Genomic DNA, 25,123 nt, shown 5'->3' with positions numbered 1-25,123 from the left:
TGCAGCACGTGGGATCTTTGTTTCATCAGGTAGGATCTTTCGTTGTGGCACCAAGCACTTAGTTGTGGAGGCCCAGGCTCAGTTGCCTGGTGGTGTACGGGATCTTAGTTCCTTAACCAGGGATCAAACCCATGTCCCCTGCATTGGAGGGCAGATTCTTAACCACTGGATCACCCAGGTAAGTACCAAGAAGGAGCATTTTACAAGAGGCACATTTCAAAATTTCAGGTAGAGGCAGGTGTCGAGCTTCAGGCCTGATGTCCGTGGTAGGTGAACCGTTCAGCTATCTGGGATGTGCTTGGCGCTCATGCCATGTGTGTGTACATGCTTGCACACGTATGAAGTCTCTGATTTTCCCCTCCCTCAGTCCCTGAGATGGTGGAAAGACACGGGAGTGGCCAACTTCTTTCCCTCTTTCCCTCCATTCTTGGTCTCTGTGATTCTGTGAAAAAGTCCCTAAGTGAACTGAGAATAGCACTGAGTTCGTGGACTCGAAAGATCTAGGTGCCCGTCCTGTCTCGTCGTCTTTCCTGGGGAAGCCACCTTCCCTCTCTGAGCATCTGTCTCTCCATCTCTTAAAATGGAGTTATTTCACTTGTGAGGCTGTGCCTTCCCCGAGATGGGTGGTGATTTGCCCATGGGCACATGGTAAGCCCCTCCCTGCCTCAGGACCTTTGCACATATTGGTCCCTCTGCCCAGAACTCTTTTTTTTTCCTCCCCCTATTCCCTTCCTATTTAATTCTGTCTCCTGGGAGAAACCTGCCTTGATCGACCCAACCGAAGTCATCATGCTTATTTGTCTCTTCATAGTACGTTTGCTTCTTCTTCACAACGCTCACTGCAACTTGTAATTGGTTATTTACTTGCGACTCCTTTTTTAGTGTCTGTTTCTTCACTAGACCATAAGCTCTGTAAGAACAGAAATAACCATGCTAATCTTGTTCACAGCCATGTCTCCACTAGCCAGCATAGCCCCTAGTGCATATTCAATCAATATGATATAAATTCCTTCTTTGGAATAGGAAATCTATACACATGATACAAAATTCTAAAGTTACAAAAGGATAAAATCTCTCTCAAACACATGGCCTCTGGACATCTATGACTTTGTTTAGGGAAGAGGCTTACTTTTTCTTGAACATCTTTGCAGGATCTTCTCCCCATGTCTTAGTATACTGTTTTAAAACAAATGGTAACAAAAGTAGATATTTTGTTCTGGAGAATCTTCCATACCATGCATATTATTTTTGTATGGATCTATCATAATTTATTTGGGCTTCCCAGGTGGCACTGGTGGTAAAGAACCTGCCTGTCAATGCAGGAGTCATAAGAGATGTGGGTTTGATCCCTGGGTCAGGAAGATCCCCTGGAGGAGGGCATGGCAACCCACTCCAGTATTCTTGCCTGGAGAATCCTATGGTCAGAGGAGCCTGGTGAGCTACAGCCCATAAGGTCACAAAGAGTCGAACATGACTGAAGTGACTTAGCATACACACATCATAATTTATTTAGTAATTTCCAGATGATTAGAATTAGTGGAATCCTGCAACAAAGATACTGAACATATTATTGTTATTTGTGTAAACTTAACTGAAGGATGAATTTCTAGAAGTGGTATCGCTGGGTCAAAGAATACATACTTTCAAAATTTTGATGAATACTAATAAATTCATTTTTTAGCAGTTTACTTTTTAACTTAAATTCACTTTCACCAAAATGAATATGAGTGCCTGTTTTCAACACCATGTATTAACATTTTACCTTTGCCAATCTGATTGGTAAAAAATTATATATAATTTATATTTCTTTTCTGATAAATGAGGCCAAGCATCTCTCTCTTTTTTTTTTATTGAGGTATAGTTGATGTACACTAATTTATAAGCATCTCTTTATAGTTTAAAATTTATTTGTACTTTCCTCTTCTGTTAATCATGTTTTCGTCCATTTTTTATGGGATTTTTGGTTGGTTGGAACTCTTTGCATGCTAAGGACACTATTCTCTTTTCTGTATGTCATACAGCATTCCAGCAGGAAACAGATTCTCACGTTAGGTTAACTTGTGTGATGTGCTCGGTCGCTTCAGTCGTGTCCAATTCTTTGCAACCCTGTGGACCATAGCCCGCTAGTCTCCTCCGTCCATGGGATTCTCCAGACAAGAGTACTGGAGTGGGTTGCCATGCTCCCTCTAGGGGATTTTCCTGATCCAGAGATCCAGCCAACGTCTTCTGCATTGGCAGGCAGGTTCTTTATCACTAGCGCCACCTGGGAAGCCCTACTTGGGGAAGGGTTAATGAGGGATTGTTTACAAAGGTATAGGCAGGGAATGGGGCTTCCATGGTGGCTCAGGTGGTTAAAAAATCTGCCTGCAATGCAGGATTTGTGGGTTCGATACCTGGGTTGGGAAGATCTCTTGCAGGAGGGCATGGCAACCCACTCCAGTATTCTTGCCTAAAGAACTCCATGGACAGAGGAGCCTGGCGGGCTACAGTCCACAGGGTCACACAGAGTGGGACATGTCTGAGCACCTTTTTCTCCCTCACTCAGGCAGGAAACAGTGGGAGTTCTCCAGGTGGTTCAGTAGCCTGAAGGATACCACTAGAGGGACCTGTTACTGGAGTCCCAGGGAAAGAGTTGTTGGAGACCGGTGACTGAGAGTACGTGTTCTCCATCTCCCATTAGAAATTCTATTCCAGGAACCCAATTAGAAACCAGAGGGCAAGGGAGCCTGTGGCCCAGGCCACTGCAGGTCAGCTTCAAGAGACAGAGAGCAGGGTAGCGAAGGATAAAGAGGAGATCCAGAGAGGCAAAATGGAAGAGATTCAGCACACTTTTGTTGTATGTCTTTTGAATTTGTTCATGATTCTTTAAAACGTAGAAATGATTTACTTTTTATGTAGTAGAATCAATCTTTCCCTGTAAAGCTTTTGAACTTGTGTCAAATTTAGAAATGCTTTTCTCACTCCCAGTTTATTTTTTAAAAAATCAATTCCATGTTTCCTTCTGGCCTTTTATGGTTTTTATTACCAGCATTTAATTTTGATTCACTTGAATTTATTTTGGTGGTAGAAGGGAGGGAGGTATTCAATTATGCAATAATGAATCTTTCCCCCATTTATTTGAAATCAATGGGAAAATTTAGTAAAAACTTGTAAAAACTGGTTTTTAGTAAAAACTTGTATAAATGAATGAATGAACTGGTAGCATTTCTGGACACAAAAACTCACTGCTGAATCATTTGTTACTCAGCACTAGACCATATTTTTATCCCTGGGCCCCGCCGGGATTCATGTCACACCCCGAGTATTCTCTGAACCTCCAAAGTGGACATGGTGTGGGTCTGCAGTAAGATGGAGTTCCTGGGGAGTGGCCCAGCCAGGAGTACCAGTGGGCTGGTGGGGAGTGGGGTGAGGGTGGACTTGCAATTCAAAGCTAGCCCTGTGGGGTGTATAAGGCTGCACGTGTGGGGACACCCTCTCTCTCGGGCTGCGTGCACATGGGCAAGCACGATCCTAGCACGCCAGGTGTATACGTGTGCCTGAGTTTGCCAGGTGTGCATTCAGGTGCAACAGCACGCCAGCCAGGTATGTGCGTGCTTGCAGCCAGGCGTGTGTTTGCAGGTGTGCCCCCAGGGCCACGGGAGTTGCTTGCTCGCGTGCTTGAGAGTCCTTCCTGCCGTGGGAATTGAGGAATCTCTCAGGCCCCAGGATAGCACGTCCTCGGAGGTGGGGGTGGATGTGGGGAGGCGGCCAGTGGGGTAATCAGGCAGGTTTGCAAAGTGTCTTTCTGCTCCTCCCCCTTGCTGGCAATGGTCACACCTGAGAGCATGCAGACCTGGACTGGGGGATGCTGCTGCCTGGACAGGCGGAGCCGAGACCCTGCCCGAAGCTTTGGTGGGTCGTGGTGTCGAAAAGGAGCAAGACGAAGATCAGACTCAGCTGTGCGCTGGGCTACAGCACCCAGCCTGCAGCCAGGCCAGGAGGGCCCAGCTCTGCGGACAGGCCCACCCAGTCCACTGCCTCCCCTGGCTGAGGCCCAGACAGGGGGCGTCTTGTCCAGAGCCTCTGGTCAGCAACCCACCAGGTGTGAACCCTCTGAGACATCCTGCTAGGTGTGGTCAGGCACAGTGGAAGAGCCCTGCATCCCCCACATCAGAGGGCTCCTAGTCTGGGGGTGGAGGCACTGGACGTACCTGGAGTGGGGGTGATTGTGCATGAAGGAGAAAGTCGGGGGTGTAGGTGAAGATGCTGCTACATCAATGAAACCCTGAGGACCAGAAGGGCTTTTCCAGGGAGAACATCCGTGGCTCCCCCAGCAGTGTGCCCTGTGCTCTCTGGGGGGATTCCTGGGGTCCTGACCTCATCTCTGTCTGCAATATAAGAGTTTTGGCTGAGCCCTGAGCTGGAGCCTTCTCTTTCTTCCATCTTTCCTGGCTCAGCCCCTGAGCCCTGACCATTCCTCGGCTGGCTTCTTGTGTTCAGTCACTCAATCAGCTGGTCAACACTTACCAATCGAGACTGCTCTGGCCAGGCCACCCTGCGGCCGGCCGCAGAGATGAGTGAGAACAGGACCCTGGACTCCTATAGGAGGACCCAGCCCAGCCCCTGGGGAGCGGAATGCCTCTGAAGGGGGGTGGGGGTGGCCAGTCCAGGTGCAGGAACAGAATGTACCCAGAATGAGAGGCCTGGAGTACACAGGTGCCCCCCCTCCTTGAGCAGCATGGGGGGTCTCCAGCCGCCCCTGGGGCAGACAGCAAGGGGGAGGAGGCCAGTCCCACTGGGAGGTGAGTTTCCTTCCGGCAGCTCCTTCTCACGCAATGGGCCGGAAGGGGTTGGGGGCCCATTGTTCCCTGGCACGCCAGCACCCCCAGCCCTCCCCAGCTGCTGGGTGGGGGGAGCAGTGGAAGGAAGTAGGCTGATCCCAGGCCCTGGCAAGACCTCAGTGAGAGGATGCGGGGTCCCAGGAATGCTGGCTCACACATATGGGCCTGGGATATGCATAGCTGCTCATGCCACCTACGTGTCCTGGGTTCAGTCCTGCCTGAGACTTTCCCAGCATTCCTGGTGTGTGTGTACACGTGTGTATGTGTGTAGCACTGACTTAATACCTGACATGTTATACACTCCATCTCCTCCCCAGCCCTGTGGGGTAGGATTATCATCTCTAGTTACAAGTTGAGAAAATGTAGACCTGGGAAGGTTATGCAACTGGTCCAGGGTGTGTGGGGGAGCTGGGATTTAGATCTCTTTCTGGGAGCCAGCCTCCTGCCTTATCCCCACACCCTTTCCCAGGCCTTGCTGGAGATCAGACTCTTATCATTAATTACCCGCCCAGGAGGAGTGGGAGGGTGCAGAGGCGAAGGGTTGGCCTGGGGAAGCATATCGAGTATCACCATGTCGTCCTACTAATACTAGAAACATTGCTGGCATGCAGGACCCAAAGGGAGAGTGCAGGTGGCCTCAAGGGAGACCAGAGGCTGCCTCCCTCCTTAGTGCAGGGTGAGGTGCGTTGGGCAGATGTGCTGCATGCTAGGTTGATCCATTCATGTCCGACTCTGTGCGACCCTATGGACTGTAACCCCGCAGGCTCCTCTGTCCGTGGGATTTTCCAGGCAAGAATACTGGAGTAGGTTGCCATGCCCTCCTCCAGGGGATCTTCCTGACCCAGGGATCGAACCTGCATTTCTTATGTCTCCTGCGCTGGCAGGAGTGGGTTCTTTACTGCTAGTACCACGTTAGGCAGGCTCCCCGCTCAAAAATATCCCCTCCCCTGCACAACCTAAGAGTTGCTGCTACAGCCACACATCCTTGAATTATGGCCCCAATTCCAGGGGCATGCTGTGAATCGGGTGTTATGTTATGGGTCGAGGGGTAACCAGAGTGGAGGTCTTGGGGAGCAAATTTTGAGAGAGGGTGTCATGAAGGGATGGAGAGCTCGGCTCAAGGTGGGGGAGTGACCTCTGGTGGCAGCCCCCTCACAGAGGGGGGGGCCAATGACAGGGTGACTCAGGGATTGACCCTTTGAACTACATAAAGTTTGCAGTGCGAAAATCCAGCCTCTGGTTTCCCCCACCCAGATTGGTGCACTTACCACCCTTCTTTCCGAAGTCTGGTCCCTCCTCAGATTTCTCTGTCGGGTGGAAAATCTTTCCTTGGGAAAAAAAAAAAAGAAAATCTTTCCTTGGGAAGCAAGTTGCCTTTGGACTAAGACTAATCTGGGCAGATCTGGGGTGGGAGGGTTTCCTAGTGACTGGGTTCATTTGCATAGGGACCAAGGGCATCCTGGGCGGAGGTCACCCTGAAGAGAAGAAGGAACCAGGAAGGACCACCCACCCCAGTGTCACACTCCTTTTCAGAGAAGGATTGAGCTGGGCCAAAAATAAGAATAGTTATGTTTTACTAACTGGTTGTGTGTGAGCTCAGTCGTGTCCAGCTCTTTGTGACCACACGGACTGTAGCCTGCCAGGCTCCTCTGTCCATGGAATTTTCCAGGCAAGAAAATACTGGAGCAGGTTGCTATTTCCTACTCCAGTTTTATTGACTACACCGCAGTTAAAAAAAAACAGAATAGTGGTTTTTTTTTTTTTTTTTTTTTTTTCTTTTCAATTTGCCAAGAAACCCAGCCTTTTGGAGTCTCAGGGAGTACTGAGGGTGAGGACAAGATTGCTTTGCACTCAAGGTTTGGGGAGGAATGGGCAGGGCAGGAGAAGATGGCTAATGGGGTCTCTTATGTGGCTCTGCTTGCTTTTTTCTCCGCCACTGTCTTTCCTGGGCCTGGTGTGCAGGGTCCACTTGCCGAGGTGGCAGGTGTGCTGTGACTATTTGGACAAAGGTAGATTCTGTTCTGAGGGGACCCAATGCTGACTGACAAATGGCTGGTTCAATCAAACTCCTCTCTCAAGAACCTGAACTGAGGGGTTGTATTTTAATTTAAAAAGTTTAAAAAAAATTTATTTGGCTGCACTAGGTCTTAGTTGCAGCACTTGAGATCTTTGATCTTCGTTGCAGCATGAGGACTCCCTAGTTGAGGCATGCGAACTGTTAGTTGCAGCATGTGGAATCTAGTTCCCTGACCAGGGATAGAACCTGGGCCCCCTGCATTGACAGCGAGGAGTCTTAGCCACTGGACCACCAGGGAAGTCCCATGAACTGAATTGTATAAAGGAAAGTGCTAGTTAGTGGTGGATGCCTGTGATTAAAGGAGTGAGAGTCTGAACTGGACAAGATAGGAGACTTAGAGAAATCACTTTATTTTCCCTGTGAGGCTGACATGAAATTCCCAGCCCAGGGCTTTTCCCAGTATGGGGGTCTCTCCACCATTTCATCTTTGCCAAATTACCCCTCCCCAGTGCCTTACACCCCGCAGTTTGCCAGATTCTCATGGGATGTTGCCCATAACCTTAAGTGTGGTTGGCAGACCGGGGGTCATTGCCAGCGGCCTGATCTTGGTTTATGTTACGACCTCAGAGCTAGCTGAGGATGGGGGATCGGAGGCCCAGGGAGGGGGAGGGACTTGCCCAAATTTACCACACGTAAAACCTGAGTTCAGGGCTCCTAATCCTCCAGCCCAGTGTTCGCTCCAACTCTCCATATGGTTCACTGATTGTCCTGCATTTCTGAGCTGCCCTGTTCTAGCCAAATAGTGCTGGCTAAGGAGGTGAGGTAGGGGAAGAGACCCAGCCCTGAGTCCCTCCCCCACCAATTCTGAGCCTTGTTTTCCTTATCTCTAAAGGGGCTGTCACAGTATCTGCCTTCTGAGGTTGTTGTGAGAACAACCTGGGATGGTGTGTGTCCAGGGCCTGCCCAGAAAGGGACAGAACTGTTTGAGTCTGCCTCCAGCCCGCTGTGGGGGGCAGAAGGGTGCATGGGGGGCAAAGTCTCCACGTCCCATTTCTCCTCCTCTGGCCCTGGCACGGAGGGAACCCTAAGTCGGCCCAAGTGAGTTAAAGATTGTCCAGGTGTGAGTGAGAAGCTCAGGCCAATTTCTGACCACAGGGAGCCAGCCAGGGCAGTGACCTAGGGTGACCTCCGCTGGGCCTTGACTGAGTCTTGCATTGGCAAAATATGGCCGTGTCTGTTTCTTGCTTGTTGAGGGCCTTTACAAGGGGATGACAGAGGGTGAGATGGTTGGATGGTATCACCGACTCAATGGACATGAGTCTTGGTAAATTCTGGGAGTTGATGATAGACAGGGAGGCCTGGTGTGCTGCGGTCCATGGGATCTCAAAGAGTCAGACACGACTGAGTGACTGAACTGAACATGTGCCGCTAGGGTACCTCAGTGGAGTTTTTCAGTAGTTAGAGGCTCCAAAGGATAGGACCATGTTCCTGACAGGCTGGAGCTCCCGGAGCAAGGGCCCATCTCCTTCCTCAGACAGGGAGGTGTTTCTTGAGATTCCCAGGCCTGGGCTGCAGCCCGATGATCAGACTGGGCCTTGCAGAGCGGCTCATTTCCCCTCAGGCTGGAGCCCCCCGGTAGGGCTGCTGTCTCCTCCCTCAGCTTGCGATGTGCAGGAACGAGTCTCCGGTTCCCAGGATAGGACTGTCCTCTCCCTCGGACCACGATCCCCTGGGGCAGAACTGTGCCTCTTTCGTCTGACAGGTGAGCTGGGTTTCCTCAGAGGTTTCCTTGAGGAGTTTGCTTTGGGTTGAGGGCAGGCTTGGAAATAGACAAGCGGAGCTCAGGGGAGGTGCTTTCTCCTTCCAGGACTTTAACACAGAATCCGGCTGATTTTGTTCTTTTTTTAAAAATTAATTAATTTATTAATTTGTGGCTGTGCTGGGCCTTCATTTCTGCGTGCAGGCTTTCTCTAGCTGCGGCGAGGGGGCTATTCTGTAGTTGCAGCGCATGGGCTCCTGACTTCTCTTGTGGCGGATCACGGGCTCTAGGCACCGGGCTTCATGGTTGTGGTGCACAGGCTTCTTGCCCAGCAGCATGTGAGATCTTCCCACACCAGGGATCAAACCCGTGTCCCCTGTGTTGGCAGGCAGATTCTTTACCACGGGACCACCAGGGAAGTCCTGATTTTATTCTTGTATTATTTTCTTCAAAACCACAGACAGCCGTGATTATTTCCAGAAGGCTGGGGCAATTCCGCCAGTGGGTGAACACTTTGGAAACGAGGTCTGGCTTGTTTTCATCTCTCATCTCAGAGAACTGCAATTTGTAGGATAATAAGGCTGAATCTTGATTAGAAACAAAGAAGGCAAAAACAAACTGAAAGAACGCTTCAGTAAGAGTGCAGATGGCGTGTAGTAGGCAGTGGCGGTCCTGTTGGCCGAAGGTGGCATTGCAGCTTACCCCTACTAATCCTTGTGGTTATTGCTCAGAAGCGGTAGGAAGTGAGGTCCAGCATTCAAGTACATGGGCTAGTTGGAAAGGGGTGCTGGCAGGATCAAAACTCTGTAAAGTCACTCCTAGGACCTCAACACCTAGGGACTGGTCACCATCTGAGCCATCTTCTTACTAAATTTTCAATTTGAAATTAGTGGCTATTTTTCCTACAGAACACATCTCTAATACAGGGATAGGAGGCAATAAGAAAAAGGGATTCATTTTGCAGAACTCACTCGACTGCCCATGTGGATGAGGCTATTTCAGGAGAGCTGTGTGGGCATCTCATTCTCTCCTACCTCCTTCTAGGACCCCCCCTGAGAATTCTTCCATCATTTTCCTTCCTTCATCCCCAACCTGCCAAGGGGATGGGTACTCTGGAGTCACACTATACCCAGTTGATCTCTCAAGCATAAAGATGTGTCCTTGGGAAAAGCCTTGGGCTGGAGGGGCAATAAGGAGGCTGGTGGTCAGTTCAGGGATGTGTGGGAAGAGATGAAGACCAAATCTCCGCATCCTCAAGTTCTGTTTCTCTGTATCCATTTTGTTTTTTGCAGTGTGAAAGTCCTTGCTCATACATATGAAACATAATGAACAGGAACTTCCCCGATGGCCCAGTGGCTAAGACTCCAAACTTCCAATGCAGGGGGCCCAGGGTTCCATCCTTGGCCAGGGAACTAGATCTGGAATGCCACAACTAAAGATCTTGCATGCCGAAATTAAGACCTGGTGCAGCCAGATAAATAAACATTTAAAACAAAAAACATAGTGCACAGGTCTCTGATTTTGCGAAGACCAAAGCAAACTTAGTATGCATTTAGAATCGAGTGCTCTTATAAGACTGAACTAATTCAGCTCTCTGCCTCCATTTTGCAGGTGGGAACACTGGATGTGAAATTAGGGAGCATTGGATGGGAAGAGGGGGCTCTGGAACTATGGACGTGAGCATGGTGAGTGTTCCACCCCGGGGCCACGTGAAGACAGGGGACAGCCTGGGCCTTTGTTCCCTAATGTTTGTGCAATATTTTTGTTGGATTACTTGCCTTTGTGTTCTTAACTGATAGGCCATTTTTGGAACAGTTTTAGGATATAGGAAAATGAGCAGAAAGTACTGAGAGTGCCCTTGTACCGGCCTTCCCTGCTCCCATTTTCCCCTGTTACTAACATCTTGCATTACTTGCAATAATCATAATTATTCTACTATTAATGAATCAGTATTGATACATTTTTAGTAACTAAAATCTGTAGTTTACAACAGGGTTCACTCTTGTACATTCTGTGGGTCAAGACAAATGCCATGAACCCACCATTATGGCACTGACAGAATCATTTCACTGCCTTAAAACCACTCTGTGTTCCTCCTGTTCATCTCCCCCTCGTCCTGCCCACCTCCTTATCCTTGACCTTGTGGCAACCACTAATCTGCTACTGTCTCCATTGTTTTACCTTTCCAAGAATATCATATAGTTGAATTCATAAAAATGGTAACCTTTTCAGATTGGCTTCTTTCAGTTAGCAATATGCGTTTAAAGTTCCTCCATGTCTTTTCATGGCTTTGACGCTTGTTTCTTTTTATTGAACACAATATTTTATTGTGTCTTACTTGCCTTTAAAAATTGTAGTAAAATATGCGTAACAAAATTTGCCATTTTAACTATTTGTGTGCCAGTCAGGGAGTTAAGTATACTCCTGATGCAGTGCGACTATCACTGCTATTCGTTTCTAGAATTTTTCATTATCCCAAAGAGAAACTCTGCAGTTGTTAAACAGTAACTCACCATTCTTCCCTTCCCAACCCCTCCCCCAGCACTTGGTGACCTTTAAAATTCTTTCTCTATAAATTTGCCTAATCTAGATACCTCATGTAAGTGGGATCATATAATATGTGTCCTTTTGTACCAGGCTTATTTCACTTAGCACAATGTTCTCAAAGTTTACACATATTGTAGAATGCATCAGAATGCCGTTCCTTTTTCATGGCTGAATAGTATTCCATCGTATGTCAATGCCACATTTTATTTATCCGCACACCTGCTGTTGGACACTCGGGTTGTTTCCACCCTTTAACTGTTGAGAAGAATGCTGCTCTGGACATTCCTATGCAAGTTTTTGTTCAAACACCTGTTTTCAGTTCTTTTATATAAATATCTTAGACTTGTGTCACATGGTAATTATATGCTTAACTTTTTGAGGAACTGCCAAACCATTTTCCACAAGGATTGTATCATTTTATATTCATCCTTGTAATGCACAAGGGTTACAGTTCTTCCAGGTCCCCACCAACATGTTAATGTCCATTTTTAAAATTGTGAATACTTGACATAACATTATTATAGTGTCAGGTATAAAACATAATGATTCAATATTTGTATATATTGCAAAATGATCACCACATAAATCTAGTTAACATAAATCACCACACATAGTTATAGTTACAGGTTTTTTCTTGTGATGATTACTTTTAAGATGTACTCTCTTAGCATCTTTCAAATATTCAAAACATTATTGTTAACCACAGTTACCATACTATACATAACATCCCCATTACTTACTTTATAGCTGGAAGTTTGTACTTTTTAACATCCTTCACCCAGTATGAAACCCCTGCCCCCACCCCTACCTCTGGCTATGACCAGTTTGTTCTCTAGACACGTGAGCTTGGTTTTTTTGTTAGTTTGGGGTATTGGGACTTTATGTTTATTTTCAGATTTCTCATATAAGTGAGTTCATATGTTATTTGGCTTTCTCTGTCTGAATTATTTCATTTGGCATAATGCCCTCAAGATTGATTCATACTGTTGCAATTTTTAATTATATAATATACAAATAATTAATATATATATATATATAATGTATATAATTACAGATTAATGGGGCTGGAAGATCCCTTGGAGGAGGTCGTGGCAACCCACTCCAGTATTATTGCCTGGAGAATCTCATGGACAGAGGAGCCTGGCAGATTATGGTCCATGGGATCACAAAGAGTCAGACATGATTCAAACAACTTAGCATACACCTCTTATTCTGTCAGTTGCCTTTTTCATTTTGTTGATGGTTTTCTTTACTGTGCAGAAGTTTTTTTAGTTTGGTGTAGTCCTGTTTGTTTATTTTTGCTTTTGTTGGCATTGCCTTTGGTTTCAAACCCAAAAAATCACCACCAAGACAATATCAAGGAGCTTATCACTTATGTTTCCTTCTAGTTTTATGGTTTCAGGTCTTATGGATATATCTTTGATCCCTTTTGAATTAATTTTTGTGTGTGGTGTAAGATAGCAATCCAGTTTCATTCATTTGCATTTGACTGTCCTGTTTTCCCAACACTGGTTGTTGAAGAGACCACCCTTTCCCCATTGGATATTTTTAACTCCTTTGTCATAAACTGATTGACCATATATGCATAGATTTATTTCTGGGCTCTCTATTCTGTTCTATTGTGTCTGTTTTTAGGCCAATAACATACTGTTTTGATGACTATACCTTTGTAATACAGTTTGAAATCAGAGAACATGATGTATCCAACTGTATTCTTTCTTCTCAAAGTTGCTTTGGTTATTTGGGATCTTTTCTTATGCTTCTATGCCAACTTTAGGATTGTTTGTTATATATCTGTTTAAAATGCCATTGGAATTCTGATGGGGATTGTCTTGAATCTGTAGATTGCTTTGGAAGTATGGACACTTTAGAATATTAATTCTTCCAATCCATTAGCACAGAACATCTTTCCATTTATTTGTTTCTTCTTCAGTTTCTTTCACCAGTGTCTTATTGTTTTCAATGTGCTTGTATGCCTGCTTGGTTGCTCAGTCATGTCTGATTCTTTGCGATCCCATGGACTGTAGCCCAGCAGGCTCCTGTCCATGGAATTTTTCAGGTAAGAATACTGGAGTGGCTTGCCATTTCTTTCTCTGGGGTATTTTCCCAACCCAGGGATCAAACTCATGTCTCCTGTGTCTCTTGCATTGTAGGTAGATTCTTTACCTGCTAAGTCATTGGGAAGAAGTCCAGTTTTCAGTGGGCTTCTTTTCCTCCTTAGTTAAATTTATCTGTAGATATTTTATTCTTTTTGAAGCAATTGTAAGTGGGATTGCTTTCTTAATTTCTCTTTCCAGTTGTTCATTATCAGTGTATAGAAATGCCACAGATATTTGTATATTGATTTTGAATTCTGAAACTTTACTGAATTTGTTTATAATTTCTAGTAATTTTTTAGTGGAGTCTTTAGGGTTTTCTAAATATAATATCATGTCATCTGCAAATAGGAGAGTTTTACTTCTTCTTTTCCAATTTGGTTGCTCTTAAATTTATTTTTCTTGTCTAAATGCTCTGGGTAGGATTTCCAATGCTATGTTGAATAAAAGTAGTGAGAGTGGGCATCCTTGTCTTGCTCATGATCTTAGAAGAAAGCTTTTAGCTTTCACCATTGAGTATGATGTTAACCGTGAGCTTATCATATATGGCCTTTATTATGTGAGGTACATTCCCTCTATATCTACTTTGTTGAGTTTTTTAAATATCAAAAATGGATGTTGAATTTTATCAAATGCTTTTCCTGCATCTATTGAGGTGATCCTATGATCACAGTTTAGTTTTTTTTCCCCCACACTGCACAGCTTGCACGATCTTCGTTCCCTGATCAGTGATCGAATCTGCACCCCATGCAGTGTAAGCATGGAGTCCTAACTAGTGGATTGCCAGGGGGTCCCCAAATAACAGTCTGGTTTTAAATTTTTATTATAGTGGTGTGAAATGATACCTCATTGTATTTTTGACTTGCATTTCCCTAATAACGAATAGGGCTTCCCAGGTGGCGCTAGTGGTAAAGAACCCACCTGTCAATGCAGGTTAGACATAAAAGACATGGGTTCGGTCCCTGGATTGAGACGGTCCCCTGGAGGAGGGCATGGCAACCCACTCCAGTATTTTTGCCTGGAGAATCACATGGACCAAGAAGCCTGGCAGGCTGCAGTCCTTGTGGTCACACAGAATTGGACACATGCATGCAATAACTAATAATGTTGAGTATTTTTTTCGTGTACTTGTCCCTTTGCATATCTTCTTTAGAGAACTGTCTATCCATGTCTTCTGCCCCTTTCTTCTTTTAGTTTTGTTGAGATATGACTGACGTATAGCGTTCTATAAGTTAAGGTATACAGCATAATGATGGACTTATAAGCATTATGAAATGATTATCACAATAAGTTTACTGAACATCTATCATCTGGAATAGATACAAAAGTAAAGAAATAGAAAAAAATTATTTCTTGTGATGAGAACTTTTAGGATTGACTCTCAACAACTTTCATATATAATGTGCAGTAGTGTTAATGATATTAATCACATTATACATCACATTTCTAGTACTTATTTATTTATCTTATAACTGGAAATTTGTGCCTTTTGACCACCTTCATTAAAATTTTCCCTTCCCCACTGTAACCACAAATCTAATCTTTTTTTCTATGAGGTTGTTTATTTTTTGAAGTATAACTGGCCTACAATTATATGGTATATATAGTTGTTAGTTAAAAAGAAAGAAAGGAAAAGAAGCAAGTGTCCCTCAGTGACCCCCACCCTTCCCTTCCCTCTGCCTCAGAAGGCCGGCAACTTCTTCACTTGATGGGGAAGCGCAGCCGTGCCTGCACGTGCTTGCAGCGGGCATGCTTCATGGTCAGCCCGTAGGTGGGGGTTAGGTCCACTTTCACACCTGGTGGCACGCTGAACTCCAGCTGCTGCAGCAAGATGGCCAGGAAGAGGAAGACCTCCCACCTGGCCATGACCTCCCCTATGCACCGGCGCTTGCCCATGCCGAAGAGTAACACTTTCTCACTCGAGATCTTATCGATGGTGGTGCCATCAGACGTGAGGAATCTCTCTGGCCGGAACTCAGATGGATCCCGCCAGAGCTTCCTGCAAGATGAACAGAGGAAGTGAAATCTCTGGGTGGGGAGACCCTGCAGGGGAAAGGCCTGGTGGGGGGGACTTCTGTGTTAGAATAGATCTATCTAATAGAACAATGAAAGGAGAGTGGAGAAAGGAGCCAAACTGTTTTCTGATGCTTATTTCTTTACATAGCTCTCTCTAAAATCACCAGCCTTGGAAATAGTGCTTTTTAGTAGTAACTTGCTATTTTAAAGAAATCATACTTTAAAAGAAGTTACAAGAAGGAACATCTGTCCATCTCTATCCTACTCAATATACAAGGGGGACCAGCAGTCCATCTTCATTTATGCTTATGGTTTTGTAGTAATCATTGATAGCATCCTTTTTTGCACTCAGAAGGGCCCTAGTTTGGATGGTAAATTATATGATCCTTCTACTTATAGACTAAAGTGGGATTATCCAAAGAAGTCCCTAAGTCATTCACATCAGAATCATCTGAGGTAATCCACCTTACCTCCTGATGCGGAACGTTGGGGTACAGAGCTCCATAATCTATAACCAACTTCCTAGTCAATGCACTAAAGTTTGAGAAACATGGACCTACATTTTATCCGTTAGAGCAGGCTAACTAGCCATCGAGGCATCTTCCTTTATTGTGTAACCAGTTCCTAGGCGAACAAACAGCTTTCCTGACTGCTGAACATCACACATTTTTCAGTGGGGATTGTGTACTCACGGGTCATGATTGACCTGCCACTGATTTATGAAGACACAGCGTTCCTTGGGGATGAAGAAGCCATTCAGTGTTGTATCCCTTGTTGTGCTAAGGAGGGAAGAGGGCTTTGTCAGGTTCAGGGGCTGGAAAATTGAGGTGTCTCCGGGAGGGTTTTTTTTTTTTAACCATTAAAAAAATTAAATATAATTATTGGCATCTTTTAAAAACTTTTTTTTGGCCCCATGCCTGTGGCATGTGGAACTTTATCTCCCCAACCAGGGATTGAGCCCACATCCCCTGCACTGGAAGGCAGAGTCTTAACCCCTGGATCACTGAGGAAGTCCAAAATTTGACATATAGCTAATTTACAATGTTGCATTAGTTTCAGATGTACAGCAAAGTAATTCAATTTTATCTGTAAAATTGAATCCCAAACTCCTAATTTTATTTGTAAAACTGTATCACTTTGCTGAAACTAATTGAAACAAGTTTGTTTGTTTCAAAGTTTGCTGAAACTTTGATGAAACAAATATCCAAAACTAATACAACATTGTAAATTGATATACAGGTATTTTTTTTCACATTCTTTTCATGATAGGTTATTAGAAGATATTGAATATTCTTCTATGTGCTATATAGTATGTCCTTGTTATTATTTATTTTATATATAATAGTTGTATACACATTAATCCCAAACTCCTAAGCAGGGGACAAAACACGGCAAAGACTGCCGGGGTGGGAGGGCAGAACACGTAGTCCTCACCTGTGGGGGTGGTGAAGGGGGCGAAGGAGGAGTGTCCGAAGGTCTCCAGGATGAAACCCCCCTCCCCCACCTCAGGAGGTTCTTGCGCCTACCTCCACTCCACTCCATTAGCCTGCCCACCGTGGTCTCCCCACTGTACACTCGGAGGGAATTTCAGGAGCAAGGAAGGGTTGAGATGGTTCTTCCCCTTTCTTGGATCCTGTTCTTCAACAAATGTTTACTAAACTTTTGCCTGTAGCCAACTGTGCCCTTGGCCATTCTCCGGAGCTAAGAAGCAGGCAGTCTGGGCTGGTCCTGGGGAGTTCCCAGTCTGGCTAAGGAGTTAGGCCTCTTCCTCTGGGAATAATTAGACCAACATATGGGCTGAAGTAAGTGCTCGCTAACTCTCTTGACATTCTTAACATCCCAGGGCCTAATCCTACAGGACAAATGGCTCTAAGTCCTACAAAATATCAGAATGAAGTTATGCCAGCTGGATGAGTCGAGAAAGGCTTCTAGGGGATGGGAAGTTTGTGTCAGAAAAGGATAAGATAGGATTCTGATAGCCAGAGAAGAGGGTAGAAGGTATTTCAAGCAGAAGTTCCAGCATAAGCAAAATCGGAGGCTGACCAGTTCATGTTTGTGAGGGGTGGTTAGGCCAGTCTGGCTGGGTTGAGCATACTTGAAGGAGGGAATGTGAGTGGAGGTGAATGAGAGCTGAGGTCAGAGTTTGGTTTTCTTCCGAGAGCTGGGTACTTTGATCATGTTTGGACTGGATGGGGGCAGAGTCTGGGAGGAATCTGGTGTCATGGTCAGGAAGGAGACGCCAAGGTCTGACCAGGGCCAGGGCTGAGAGGCAGGAGGGAAAAGGGGGCAAAGACTTCAGGGGTGCGAAGGCAGAAGAAGCAGGCCTCACCTGTGGGGGATGGTGAAGGGGACGAAGGAGGAGTGTCGGAAGGTCTCCAAGATGAAGGCCTCCAAATAGGGCAGCTGGGATCTGTCGGAGAGCCGGGGCCGCCGCGCCCTGCCAATCACTCTGTCTGCAGAGCACGGAGGACAGAGAAGGCTGAGGGGCTGTCTCCCCTGCTCCATGGCATCTGCGTCCCCATTCATACCAGGCATCACCCTACGTGGTACTGTGTCAGTTTACAGGTCTGAGACCCAGTGACCCTCCAGTATCTTCTAGGCAAGGGTGGGCAGAACCGCACGCCCAGGGCTTAGTAGACACATAACAGCTATATGTAGATTGAACAGATGACCTGGGACCCCAAGATTTCCCTCCACCAGAGGGTTGGGGGACGCCACATACCCAGCTCCTCCTGGATCTTTCTCTGTATCTTAGGATTTGTCACAAGGTACATAAGGCTCCAGGAGATGGCTGTTGTGATGGTGTCAAACCCTGGATGACATAGGGCATGGTGAGGAAGAAAGGAAGACAAGAATGAGAAGGCAGTATTTACCAAGCACCCACCATGTATGTAGCAAGCATTGTCTTTCTCTTCTTCCTTTTCCCCAAAGACCCTCACCTTGAATTTTCTAAGGGTTGAGGCAGAGTCTCCTCTGCACAAACTTGAGTAACTGCTTTTAAGTTTAGCTGCTGGGATTACAAGGGCCCAGACTTATAGACCAAAGAAGCCTTTATTGTTTAGATGGGGAAACTGACCCAGAGGAGGAGAGGGACTTGGCTGGGCTTTCACCAGGAGTTGGTGGTAACTTCTAGGCTCAAACCTTGAGTCTGGGCCTGGTCTCTGTGTTCTATACCACCTGACTTGTGGTTGATGGGTTGTCTGATGGACCCCAGGGCTGGGCAAGGCTGTGGGTGAGCAGCAGGCACTGAGGGATGGAGGGGCAAGGGTCTGGCTCCTACCGGCCCCAAAGAGGTCGTTGACAAGGTTGACAGTCTTCTCCTGGGAGATGAGGCGACTGCTGGCTTGGGAATTATCTTCACTGTGCTTGAACAGGGCGCCTATGATGTCCTGGATGATGTTCTGAGGGGGCATAAGTTTAGGGTCACCCTAGCACTCCTGGGGTGGAAGGCTGGGGTCCCTTGTCCCATCCCTTATGGCCCCACCAGCTGGCCTCTGGGCAGTAAGTTGGGCTCACGGCAGCAGCTGGTAGTAGCCCCATGTGTGTGCTGTCACTTCAGTTGTGTCCAACTCTGTGACCTTATGGACTGTAGCCCGCCAGGCTCCTCTGTCTATGGGATTCTCCAGACAAGAATACTGGAGTGGGTTGCCATGCCCTCCTCCAGGGAATCTTCCCGACCCAGGGATTGAGCTCACATCTCCTGCATTGGCAGGAGGGTTCTTTACCACTAGCACCACCTGGGAAGCTCAGTAGCAGCCCTAGGTAGGGCTTAAAGTATCATTTCATTCTCCATTGACCCTTCCTCTCAATAACCCCAGGGGTCCAATTTCACAGGAGGAGGTTGGTGTGAGTACAGGGAAGCAATGTGACATGTGAGCTGGGAATAAGCCTCGATCAGGGTTCAGGTTCCTGTAAAACAAAAGCCTTCTCCTAATAACAGCACCCTGCATTGTGGGCTCTGCCAGGGCCCCTTGCATGGGGTTACCTCTCTGGGGCTTTGAGCAGCCCTGAGAAGGATGCTGTAGGCCCGAGGAAACTGAGGCCAGAGAGGGGGAGGGACTGGCTCCAGGTCACACAGCTGGCCCGAGGTGTCCCAGAGACTTTCTGGGCCTTGGCCACATACAGCTGTGTGGGTGCCTTGGTGCTGGGGGAGGGGGGCCACACCCAGACTCTCGGGTGCCCTCATACCGCCTGCACCCTGGACTCACCTTGTCAAAGTCCTGGTAGTTCTCCTGGACCATTTTCCGCACAAACTGCAGGAACCTCTGGTTGAAGCTCTTGAACCTTTGCAGAGCCGGGTTGGGCAGGTATTTAAGGATGGGGAAGAAGTCCACAGGATTCCCAGAGCTGGCGGATTCCACGAACTCATGGCTGTGCTCCACCAGACTGAGCATCTCCTCACTGCTCTGGGGGAAGTGCTGCCCGAAGCACATGGCACCGATGACGTTGGCCACCGATGCCACCACGTGGCCATAGGGGTCAAAGCGCCCAGGCCCTGCCATCAGGTCCTGGAACTTGCCCAGGAGGGCCTCAGCCTCCTTGCTCACGTGATCCTCCAGGTAGCAGGAGGACGAGGAAGACGGGTCTGAGGCGACTGAGAAGGTGTTGAGAGCATTCTGGGCCAGGCGTCGCCGGGCAGCCCACACCGGTCCAGAGTCTGGGTTGAAGGTCATGCTCTGGCCATCAGTGATCAAGGTGAAGCTGTAGAGGTCGGGCCGGCCCTTGAAATCATCGCCCTGCCGCACCAGGGCCTGCCGGATGGTGTCCAGGCCACTGAGCACCAGCACGGGTGTGCAGCCAATGCGGATCTGCAGCACGTCCCCATAGCGCTGGCTCAGCTGTGACAGGACCACGTGTGGGTTCTTCCCCAAGGTCAGCACGTGCCCGAGCAGGGGCAAGCCCCAGGGCTCCGGTGGACTCTTCAGGCCTTGAGGGACCCGAGGCCGCCAGGCCCTGACCACCCAGAATACCAGGCAGAAGACGGCAGAGGCCAGGAGAAGCTCCATGGCTGAGAAGGGACTGGGCTGGGACAATGTCATCTGTACCCACTGAAGGAGAAGAAGAAGGAGGGATGAGATGGAGCCACTCATTCATTTGTTTACTCAGTCAAAAAGCACTTGCCCACGTTCTGTCCTCAGTTCCCAGCCGAACAGACTGAGAAAGACTGAGTTACATCCACTAAATTACATAGGTCCTGCATCCCAGGACCTCATCCACAGTGCATCACAGAATCTGAGGCCTGGAAAGGAGCCCTGAGATTCCCAATGTGAGTGTCTGAACTCCCAGTCCTGGCCCTCCCCTCTGCCTATCACCTGTTTCCAATTCTGAGGCTGAAGTGATCACTTCAAAACAGGGAAGCACTCTTGCAAACCCCAGTGCAGGGTGTATGCTGGTCATTGTGCCAAGGAATGCCTGCCTGGGGACCCCTCCTGCTGATACCTCCTCATACCCTGGAAACAGGGAGCTGCTCCCCTCTTCACAACACTGATGAGACCAGGATCCCAGGGCTCATACAAATGGCTTTTGATACCCTCTTCCCTAGGGCATTCTTTATTAAGACACAAAAGAGAGGACAAATCCTCATTCTCTCAGTCCTTTTTTATTTTTATTTTTTGGCTGTGCAGCTCATTATGTGGGAATCTCAGTTCCCAGACTAGGGATTGAACCTGCGTCCCCTGGAGCGGAAGTGCTAACCCCTGGACCACCAGGGAAGTCTCTCACATCCTCTCACTGCTTTTAAATATTTATTTATTTGACTGCTTTGGGTCTTAGTTGCAGTGCATGAACTTCGTTTCTCTGTAGCATGTGGGATCTTAGCTCCCCGACCAGGGATTGCAAGGAACCTGCATCCCCTGCATTGCAAGGAGGACTCTTAACCACTGGACCACCAGGGAAATCCTCCTCTTACAATCTTGAAGGCTGAGGTTGGACTGTAGCCAGGCCAGGGCTATCCTCATGCCAGGTGGGGAGCCCTACCCACCTCTCCACTCCAGTCACACTTAGAGTCCCTAGAGAAGGCCCAGTCTAAGCTTCTCATTTAAAATTGGGGAAACTGAAGTCTGGAACTGGGCAGCAAGAACTAGAACTCAGGCTTCCTACATCTAACCCAGGGTCCCTGCTTCCCTCCATCTCCAGTGATTCCTCAGATATATATTGGGGGATCCCAAGGGTTAAGAAAGAGGCCAAAGTAAGGTACCTGTAGAGGCAGGTGCTGGAGGTCAGCAGGATTGTGGGGGCTGATCCGGAGCTTCTGGCCCTAGCTGAGGGGACTTTTATAAAGAGCACCCCTATCGGATTGGCCCTGCTGTCCTGGTCACCTGACAGCAAAGTGGCCAAAAAAAGTTGAAAGGATCAGCTCTTGGCCTTGGGCCACAAAACCCAGCTCCACCTACCTCCCAAGGCCCAGGGGCAGCTCTTGTGGGCATAGGTGCTATGTCCCTGGGGAGGAAGATCCAGCTCCTTTCAGGATCCAGAGTCAGGAGGGAATGCTTCCTTCTCACACAGGCAGGGCAGGGTGCTGGGAGTGAAAGTCTCTGGGCTAGTCCAGACCACTTTCCCATTGTCCCCATGAGGAGGGACCCTGCCTGGGCACTCCGTCCAGGCTGATCAGCAGGGTAGGCTCCTGAAATGCCCCTCCAACAACCTGTGAAACCAAATAAGGAATAGGCATGTTCTGGCCATCACTTCATGGCAAATAGATGGGGAAACAATGGAAACTGGCAGATTTTATTTTCTTGGGCTCTAAAATCACTGCGGATGGTGACTACAGCCATGAAATAAAAAGACGCTTGCTCCTTGGAAGAAAAGCAATGACAAACCTAGACAGCATATTAAAAAACAGAGGCATCACTTTGCCAACAAAAGGCCATATAGTTGAAGCTATGGTTTTTCCAGTAGTCATGTATGGTTGTGAGAGTTGGACCATAAAGAGGGCTGAGTGCTGAAGAATTGATGCTTTTGAACTGTGGTGCTGGAGAAGACTCTTGAGAGTCGTTTGGACAGCAAGGAGATCAAACCAGTCAATCCTAAAGGAAATCAACTCTGAATATTCGTTGGAAGACTGATGCTGAAGCTGAAGCTGCAATACTTTGGCTACCAAATGAGAAGAGCCAACTCATTGGAAAAGACCCTGGCACTGGGAAAGATTGAGGGCAGAGAAGGGGACAACAGGATGAGATGGTTGGATGGCGTCACCGACTCAATGAACATGAGCTTAAGCAAGCTCCAGGAGACATTGAAGGACAGGGAAGTCTGGCAGGCTGCAGTCCATGGGTTCACAACAAGTGAGATGTGACTTAGCGACTGAACAACAATGTTCTGGCCACCTCTGAATTCCAGCCTGGGTCCTTAATCTGAAAATAAGAGATGATGAGGATCATATGTTCTAAAGAGAGGCTCCCTCAGCCTCCTCCCTCTTGGTGAGAGATGGTAATAGTGTATGAAGAAAATTCATGCTGTGGGCTCTTCTTCACAGCAACTAGCTTGGAATCTTCAAAGTGGTGGACTTCATTAAGAAAAGAAAAAAAAAGACAAGGGCATTTCTAGAGCAAAGAGACTAAAGAGACACAACTACCAAATGCAATATGTGAAACTTGGTTGGACCCTGGATTTTAAAAAATGTTTTTTTTTTTAAAGCTACAAAAGATATTAGGGGGAGAACTGAAGACATGTGAACAAAGATTGGAGATTAGATGATATTATGGAATTAATGTTAATTTTCTTAGATACAAGCCTAGTATCATGATTAGATGGGAGAATATTTTAGAAAATATTCTTAGGAGATTAATATTCTTAGAAAACGGATATCATAAGGTTTTTTTGGGGGTTGTGTTTGTTGTTTCGTTTTGTTTTTGGCTTGCCACGTGCCCGCCACCAGACTGCCAGGGAAGTTCTCAATACCATAATGTTTAGGGGATGAAGTGTCAGCATGATTTCTGCAATTTACTTTTAAATGGTTTTCTTCAAAAATATACCATTATCTGTTTATCTCTATAGAGAGGAGAGAGTAGACAGGACAGATGTCAGCTCTCTGAGAAGGTATGTGGTCCTCTGTGGCAGGAAAGGGAGCCTCGAGGTGGAGGGCTCTTGCTTGGTAAGGAGTCCCCTGCTGGTTCTCTCCTCCGCCAGGTCATAAAGCCAAGAGACGGGGTTCTAGGAGACCCAAACCTTAAGAGCGGGATACCTGTGAGAAGGGAATGCCCCCGCTGTAAGTGCAGACGTGGAGAAGTGGGGCGAGGGAGGCCTTTGTGTGTCTGTCACACACTTTACAGCACTTCATGCTTATGGGCCCAGTGTTGTTACAAGAGCTTTATATTTGTTAAAAAACCTTCCTACTAATCCTATGGAATGGAAATTAATACTATTGTTAGATTACAGTGGAGCTGGGTTGGAGACCCGGGTTCGATCCTTGGGTTGGGAAGATTCCCTGGAGGAGGGCATGGCAACCCATTCCGGTATTCTTGCCTGGAGAGTCCCCATGGACAGAGGAGCCTGGCGGGCTACAGTCCATGGGGTCACAAAGAGCCGGGCATTTCTGAGCGACTTAGCACCACACGCAGCAGTGCGTTAGAGTTGGGGCTCTAACCTGCAGGAGACTGTGCCCCCGACCACGGCGTGCACCTGCTCGACATGGTCCCTGGATCTGGGGAGACTTGTGGACACGGAGGCTGAGCAGAGCAGCCTGTGAGGACAGGGGTAGCAGAGGGCAGCCTGCAGAGCCCAAGCAGCGTACCTTACCAGGACCTGAGCCTCCTAAGAGCTGGGGTGTCATGCTGAAGGGAGCTGGGTGAGACCTAGCTGCAGAGGGGAGGGGACCCCAGCAGCGACAGGCTGCAGGGGGCACCTTGTGGGAGTCAGCTGAGGGTGAGCAAGAGGTCAGCCAGAGTCCAGCAGCTGCGTTAGGAACTGTTTGACGTGGAGGACACGTTGGGGCTAACAGGCACTCGATGAAAAGCTGGCAGTGGAATGTCTGCTGCACACAAGGGTATTCGGAGCTAAGAGAGAAGATAAACAGCACCAGACAAACAGAAAGAGATTGGTTCATCTTCCAGCACCCTCCCTCTTTCCTTTCCCTAGTGGGGGGTGAGGAGGGTGTCAGGTGGGATAATGGGGGGGGGTGTCGGGACATAGTGGGGACAGGGGTGGGGGAGTGGGAAAAGAAAGTGCAGAAAGAGAGAGTGTCTCTCCTCTTCCCACAAACCAGGAATTTCATGTGAGAAGCACATTTTTATTTACTTAGGACTGACTGGGCTTTTTAATTCCTAAAAACGAGAAAGCTGTGGGATCAACCTGTGAATCTGACAAAGGCACAAGGCCTCTTGGAAGATTGTGGCTGAGAGGAAAGGAAAGCTGTTTTATCTTTGTATCTGCATTGGGTTTAGCTCACTCTTATAAAATGATTGAGGTTTGAGGTTAGGGTAGGTGTTGTAGAAATTGACTATTTCTCTGTCTCTCTCTCCTCCTGTCTTTTCCTTCCTCTCTCTCTCTAATGATCTAAAGTCATACTTCATTCAAATTTTTGTAGTTTTTCCTAATGTCCTTTTATCCCTTCCTGTTCTCAGATCTCATCAAGCAGGACGATATGTTACACAAAGTCACTGTTTCTCCAAGTTTCCCTTGGTTGACACTTTTTCAGACTTTGTTTTCTCAGAAGAACTGGGCAGATATTTGGTAGAATGTCCAGCTATTGGGATTTGTCTGATGCTTTCCTCAGGGTGAGACTGGGGTTATGAGCTGTTGATAGGAAGACCGCAGGAGAGAAGTGCCATTTTCATCACATTTTACCAGTGGTACGTATTGTCAACCTGACAGGAAGGCTGATGTTCGCAGTGCTCAGCTGACTGAAGTAGAGGTTACCAGATTTCTCCAC

General features: G+C 47.3%; 1 protein-coding gene across 1 annotated transcript; it reads right to left on the bottom strand.

Moving 5' to 3' along the window:
• Positions 1-14,506: 14,506 nt before the first annotated feature.
• Positions 14,507-21,559, bottom strand: CYP1A2 (cytochrome P450 family 1 subfamily A member 2). The gene is made up of 7 exons (XM_070477557.1): positions 21,452-21,559; positions 19,464-20,303; positions 18,536-18,656; positions 17,978-18,067; positions 17,585-17,708; positions 15,948-16,034; positions 14,507-15,238 (listed from the first exon to the last, which is right to left on the bottom strand). The coding sequence occupies exons 2-7, from the start codon at positions 20,292-20,294 to the stop codon at positions 14,941-14,943; spliced, it is 1,551 nt and encodes a 516-aa protein (XP_070333658.1). The 5' UTR covers positions 20,295-20,303; positions 21,452-21,559; the 3' UTR covers positions 14,507-14,940.
• Positions 21,560-25,123: the final 3,564 nt, after the last annotated feature.

The sequence above is a fragment of the Odocoileus virginianus genome, chromosome 16 (genome assembly GCF_023699985.2).
Source record: "Odocoileus virginianus isolate 20LAN1187 ecotype Illinois chromosome 16, Ovbor_1.2, whole genome shotgun sequence".
Classification (NCBI taxonomy): domain Eukaryota; kingdom Metazoa; phylum Chordata; class Mammalia; order Artiodactyla; family Cervidae; genus Odocoileus; species Odocoileus virginianus.
Note: the sequence above shows the minus strand (reverse complement) of the source record. Positions and strands in the feature narration are given on the sequence as shown.